At 50.9% G+C, this 6,411-nt stretch overlaps 1 protein-coding gene across 1 annotated transcript in view; it reads left to right on the top strand.

Moving 5' to 3' along the window:
* The first annotated feature begins 964 nt into the window (after positions 1-964).
* The window catches only part of LOC103921634, a 20,454-nt gene continuing 15,007 nt past the window's right edge, over positions 965-6,411 (top strand). The window contains 11 exon segments of the mRNA XM_009329626.1: positions 965-1,057; positions 1,059-1,115; positions 1,117-1,713; positions 3,529-3,611; positions 3,920-4,076; positions 4,343-4,504; positions 4,600-4,725; positions 4,851-5,071; positions 5,255-5,294; positions 5,586-5,598; positions 5,943-6,028. Coding sequence (XP_009327901.1) covers positions 965-1,057; positions 1,059-1,115; positions 1,117-1,713; positions 3,529-3,611; positions 3,920-4,076; positions 4,343-4,504; positions 4,600-4,725; positions 4,851-5,071; positions 5,255-5,294; positions 5,586-5,598; positions 5,943-6,028 — 1,635 coding nt within the window.

Raw genomic sequence — 6,411 nt, 5'->3', positions numbered from 1 at the left:
TTTTAAACTGACTGAAAAACCACTGCTGTAGGGACTTTCCAGGCTCTGTAGACCAGTATGTAAGAAGAAATTACTGGACTTTCTTCTCTTTTGAGCTACAAGATTTCTGCCAAATACAGTATCAGTACACAAATACCGCCAGGTCTGTGCTTGCCCTGGGATAGAGGTCCTGACGGGAAAATTTCCGTCTTGCTTTGGGTTGGCCCATATAAAGATTATGGATGTGCAGAGCTCTTAAGTCAGCAGCTTTCACTGGCTTTAGACTCTTTAAAATAGCAAATAAATAGATTTGTAGATTTTTAATGTTATAAGACACTTGCGGGCTACTTGGCATATCACAGAGGATTCACTTGTGTTACTTCATGAAGGAGCAGCGGGGTGGAGCTGGAGCGAGCACCTCTGCGTCTCAGGTGCAACAGTGAAATGCTAAAACATAGCCATGAGCAAGGAGCCTTCAGTCTGAGTCAAGCTGGGTGCTGGGAACTAAAGCGGAAGGAGAAGATCCTGTGTGTGCCGTAGTGCTTCTAGTGGGATGTGACAAAAGATGTGAAACCGGGGAGAGAAAAATGATGATTCTGGAATTTGGCTCTGGCTGTCGGGGTGACGAAAAGCACCGGCAACGCCTCCTGCCCGGGCTATAAAGGGCTCCAGGCCAGGGGGAAGCGAGCACTCGCTGTCTGCGCTGCTGAGCCGGGTGTCTCCCTCCAGCCCTCCAGCCTCCGCCAGCCTTCGCCATGAGCACCACTGTCAGGCAATACTCCTCCTCCACCCAGCAAAAGAGCTGCTGAAGTACTCGATCAAAACGCTGTCTGAATAGCTCCGTTTCAGAGCTAACAGTACAAAGCAGTATTAAAATGTAGCCCTGAGCAAGGAGCCTCCTACTTTGAATCACACCTGCCTATTTACTTGGAAACGGAAGAAGCATAAAGACGCCCTTTGTGAGATAAAAAGTTTCTAGTGGAAGATGACAAAAAGCATGAATAGAACAAAGGCAAAAATGACGATTCTGAAAGTTGGCTCAGATTTATGATTCTGGAATTTTGACTGGGAATGCAACAGAAAAAAAAGCACCGGCAACGCCTCCTGCCCGGGCTATAAAGGGCTCCAGGCCAGGGGGAAGCGAGCACTCGCTGTCTGCGCTGCTGAGCCGGGTGTCTCCCTCCAGCCCTCCAGCCTCCGCCAGCCTTCGCCATGAGCACCACTGTCAGGCAATACTCCTCCTCCACCTCCCTCAAGGGATTCGGTGGCCTGGGTGGAGGCTCCAGCAGGCTTTCCTCTGTGCGTGTTGGGGGAGGAGGGTACAGAGCCCCCAGCGTCCACGGAGGCTCTGGCAGCTACTCTGTCTCTTCCCGCATTGTCTCGGGGCTCGGAAGTGGCTATGGGGGCAGCTACTGCAGCAGCGTAGGAGGGGGCCTCGGTGGCGGCTTTGGGGGTAGCTATGGGGCTGGCCTTGGGGCTGGCTTTGGGGCTGGCTTTGGAGGTGGCTTTGGAGGTGGCTTTGGAGGTGGCGATGGCATCCTCCCGGCCGGCGAAAAGGAGACGATGCAGAACCTCAACGACCGCCTGGCTGTCTACCTGGACAAAGTGCGTGCCCTGGAGGAGGCCAACACTGACCTGGAGGTCAAGATCAGGGAATGGTACAAGAAGCAGGGACCTGGTCCAGACCGTGACTACAGCCCCTACTACAGGACTATTGAGGAGCTCAGGAACAAGGTAGGATGCTGTGATTACCAAGACATCTTGATTAAAGTCACTTTTAAAAAGATGACCCTGTTCCTAAAAGCTGAAGGGAAGAGTATTAACAAATGACAGGTGATTGGTCTGAGATGGGAAAACAGAAAGAGCATACTTGGAAATAATAGTCATAATTTATGAACAGCATTTTCTTGATCATGTCCTCCACAAGGCACAAAGATGGGTTTTCTATTGACTGTTTCAGTGTAGAGAGAAAGACGGGGCAGGAAAGCAGGAGTCAGAGGCTGTCAGCCATTGCTTCAGGTTACCTGATGCTACAGGGTGCGTGCTGCCACGCCAGTCATTTCCTGCCTTTCCTCGATGCTACTTATGCCCCAAGTATGTGCTCCCTCTGCCAGGCTCCTGATTAAGCACTCTGCAGGCAGGGACACGTTATCTCTTTGGCACTGTTCACTACTGAATGATACGCAGACGAAGATGCTAAGTCGTTTTCATAAATATCCTACAAATCAGATCTTTTCTAGCCTGATAGGAGGCTCAAGGTAGCGGTTAAAAAAGAAAGAAACTGCCCTATGGGATGCTTGTTCTTTGGGAGGTGCAAACACAGACACAAATGAAAATCCAGGAGTCAGAACGTACTGGTTGTGGCAGGTGGCTTCAGAGGTGCTGAAGTTAGGTGTGTGCCCTGCTCTGAAATGCAGTAGATGAAATCATGGCCAAGCTCGTTTCTTTATTCTTAGCAGCTCCCTGGCTGATTCCAGGCAAAGGTCCTTGAACAAAAGCACCAGAATCTGTCCTTCCTCTTCTACCCTGCCATCGCTGTCCTCCCTCTGCCCACATTACTCATCATGAGCTGATTCCCTGGTCCTTCACCACTGCCTACTCGAGGTGACAGCAACCTTAGTCAGCTCAGGCTCCACTGGAGGGGATGGAGGTGTGGGCGGTTTCGTAATGACAATACCTGGTCTGTGAGAGTAAATACCAGGGAAATGGGGCAGCTGCTGACAGGCTCAGGGGTCAGCCCTTGGGGGAAATCACATACCTAGAATTTTTCAGTTCTTTAACCCTTCTCTTGGGCTTCACCTTGGGGTGGAGGGCTCTTGCCTTGACACACAAAGCTTCTCTTCACATTCCAGCTTGTCAGGTGTGTTCTGATCTGGAGCACAGAAACATGTGGAGGCAGAAGCTGTCTCCAGATTTGAGCAATGAAGTGCTGGGTCTCACAGAAACCCTCTGCTCATGATCCAGAGGGAGGCAGACCCTCCCCTCCCCTCCCACACCGCAGCTGGGAAATTACCACATCAATATTCCTGGATTATTGCTTGGATATCCCCTGAAGCATCAGAACTCAGTGAAAGCTTTTCATTAGCTTGTAGCTACAGAAATTACTGCTCATTAAATGGCCAATAATTTTCAAAATCCCAAAACAGATATTTGCACCTCAGGTGTAATTACGAAAGCAAAACGATTCAGGCACAAGGCACTCCTTCCTCAACCCTTTTTTCTTTCTCAGCCGGGCTGTTCAGCATTGCCAGGCAAAGCCCAGAGTGCTGCCAGGACTCTGAGCGTGGTGTGAGCACCTGGAGGTGCCACTCTGGCAGGGGCAACAGGCTGTGGCATGTGCACATGCCAGTGTCTTCACAAGATCGAGCCAGTGCCAATGAAAGATTGAGCATGAGTATCCCGTTTGCAGAGTCCACACGGAAGTCCAGCCTAAGAGGCAGGAGGTTTAGTGCTGCTCCAGTCCTCCTTCTGAATGGGAAATCAGGCAGCAGAATGCCATTTTTTGGAACTACTTTTTCACTCTTTTGCTTTCTTTTATCCCCCCCCCAGATTCTTGCTGCAACTGTTGAAAATGCCAACATCGTCTTACAGATTGACAATGCCAGGCTGGCAGCTGATGACTTCAGAACCAAGTAAGTCCAACGCCTTCAAAAGTTCTTATGAGAAGGGAGGGAAAAGCCAGTCTGTTTAAAGCTTTTCATTGCTTTCTGCAACTGAAGTTGCTCCACCAGGTCACTGCTCACTAAAAGTGTGACATTTGGGAAGTGTACATCTCTTCCTGGACACAGCATTGTCTGGACATTCCTGCACTGTGGAGAGCCGTGCATGCACATTTACTAAAAGATGCTTGGCAGAAATACGCCAAGGTGGGGAAAGAAACAACAAGAAAAAACCTGTATCAGCTGGGCTCCACGGTGCGACTGTGTGTGTGTGTTCCCAGGTTTGAGACGGAGCAGGCTCTGCGCCTGAGCGTGGAGGCCGACATCAATGGCCTGCGCAGAGTCCTGGATGAGCTCACCCTGGCCAGAGCTGACCTGGAGATGCAGATTGAGAACCTGAAGGAGGAGCTGGCCTACCTCAAGAAGAACCACGAGGAGGTGAGCACAGAGGCAGGCTCAAACTGGGACCTACAAAATGTACCTTGTGCACAATGGAAAGTGGTCAGGTCAAATGTGCAGGAGTGTCTCTGCAATTAGGGCTGTCAGGAGACACTCGAGTGGGTAAGGGGGAGGGAAACAATCCCTTCAGACAGAAACTCCAGGAGAAGGTCTGTGGGGTTGGTGTGCTGGGTGCAAATAAGAAATTTGTCATGATGAGAATACACCGATTTTACTATGACAGGTATGTGTCTCTTTTCTGCCAGGAAATGAATGCCCTGCGCGGGCAGGTGGGTGGAGAGATCAGCGTGGAGATGGATGCTGCTCCTGGAATTGACCTCACCAAGATCCTGGCTGACATGAGGGAGCAGTACGAGAGCCTGGCAGACAAGAACCGCAGGGATGCCGAGCAGTGGTTCTTCAGCAAGGTGAGCTGGCTCGCCGGCAGCGCAGCGGGGCACGTGGGACCCGAGGCTGTGCCCGCTCGATGGTGCTGTAACGGCACGGTTTTGCCTTGTTGCAGACGGAAGAGCTGAACCGGGAGGTGGCCATCAACACGGAGCAGCTTCAGAGCGGCAAGACGGAGATCACAGAGCTACGACGCACCATCCAGAGCCTGGAGATTGACCTGCAGTCCCAGCTCAGCACGGTATGAGGGGCCGGCTGCCTGTGGGGAGGGGGCACGCAGGAGCGTGGGCCAGGGGACGCATGGGTGCTCCCATCCCTTCCGCCCTCCGTCCCTGCCCTGAGCCCATGCCTCTCCTCTGCATGCAGAAAGCGGCGTTGGAGGGCACCTTGGCCGACACAGAAGCCCGTTACGGCACCCAGCTGGCCCAGCTCCAGGGGCTGATCACCAGCGTGGAGGAGCAGCTGGCCGAGCTGCGGTGCGACATGGAGCGCCAGAACCACGAGTACAGGGTCCTCCTGGACGTCAAATGCCGCCTGGAGCAGGAGATCGCCACGTACCGCCGGCTCCTGGAGGGCGAGGACGCCCAGTAGGTAGAGGGGCTTCGCTTGGGAGGGCACATCGGGAAGAGACGGGTAATAGCGAAGTAAATAAAAAATGAACAACCTGCATTCCCTGGAGGATCCTGTGAGCCCGTTTCCTGACCCATGGCATGCAGCAGGGTCTCCCTTTTTGGTCCTACTAGCCTAGGACAGCCCAGTGGTTATCACAGCACTGCAGCATCCCTGAGATCCACTTCCCATCCCTCCAGTGTCTGTGAGATCCTGGGGAAGGAGCAGGTACCACTGCTGCTCGTTGCAGCTGGGGTGCGTGCTGCCTTTATGTCTGAATCCCCGTAGCACACATACATCCTTAGCATTTTCTTCCTTTCTATTTTGACCCTAGGCAGTTTCCAGAAGACATTTTAATCACATACTGGTGCAAGAAGAAAAGGCGGGGTTTTAAATAATGATTTTGTCTTAGAGACTACTCACTTTTTTCTGTTTCTGACCATTCTTTCTCTTTTCTCCTCCTGTAGCATGTCTTCCCACTACGTCTCACAGTCTGTGAAAGAAGGTAAGAACATGTCTTGGCTGAAGCACTGATCACACATAGCTCTGTCATATCTTTTGCCACCTTCTTAGCACAGACTCTTTTTACTAATTTACTAAAATTACTATTTTATTATATTTTCAAAATGTGAATTGACATAAACCACTCTTATATTATACCAAAACATGTTTCAGAAGATTATCTGTGCAGACTGAAACTATATAATAAAGTATCTAGAGGTAGGAATGTGGTCCTTATATTGGGTTTCTGAGGCAGTTGTTCGTAATAACAAATCTACTCGTGAAAATCTTTAAGACACTTTCTCCTTGCTTCCCTGTAAATAACGGTTCCTTCTTTCTCCATTGTAGGACCTGTAACTACCCGTCAAATCCGCACAATCTTTGAGGAGGTCCAGGATGGGAAGGTGATTTCCTCCCGTGAGCAGATCACCCAGGCTGCCCGCTGAGCAGATCACCAAACGGCTGCCTGGTTTGCTGCAAACCTCGCATAGCAAAGCAAAAGAAGATTCCAGCTTATGTGCTGTGGCTATGCAGACCACGAAACGCATCTTCTCTTTGTATCATACCCCTGCTTCCCTCACCCTTTTTCCAAGTGCTGTGCCGCGCTCAGAAATCAAATAAAGCTTTTCTTTGCACTCGTGCAAACCAGGGTCTTGTCTTGTTGCTCTGAAGAGCCAGGCTGTCCCACTCCTGGAGCTGTAGGACAAAGCTCCTCTCTGGAAGGAGTAATATTCTCTATCTTTGGTACCCAGATGGTGGGGCCAGTACACCTGCATTTCTATAATATCTGAGACCTGGCTGCTTCAGTGAAGACAGA

The sequence above is a fragment of the Pygoscelis adeliae genome, unplaced genomic scaffold (genome assembly GCF_000699105.1).
Source record: "Pygoscelis adeliae isolate BGI_AS28 unplaced genomic scaffold, ASM69910v1 Scaffold388, whole genome shotgun sequence".
Classification (NCBI taxonomy): Eukaryota; Metazoa; Chordata; class Aves; order Sphenisciformes; family Spheniscidae; genus Pygoscelis; species Pygoscelis adeliae.
Note: the sequence above shows the minus strand (reverse complement) of the source record. Positions and strands in the feature narration are given on the sequence as shown.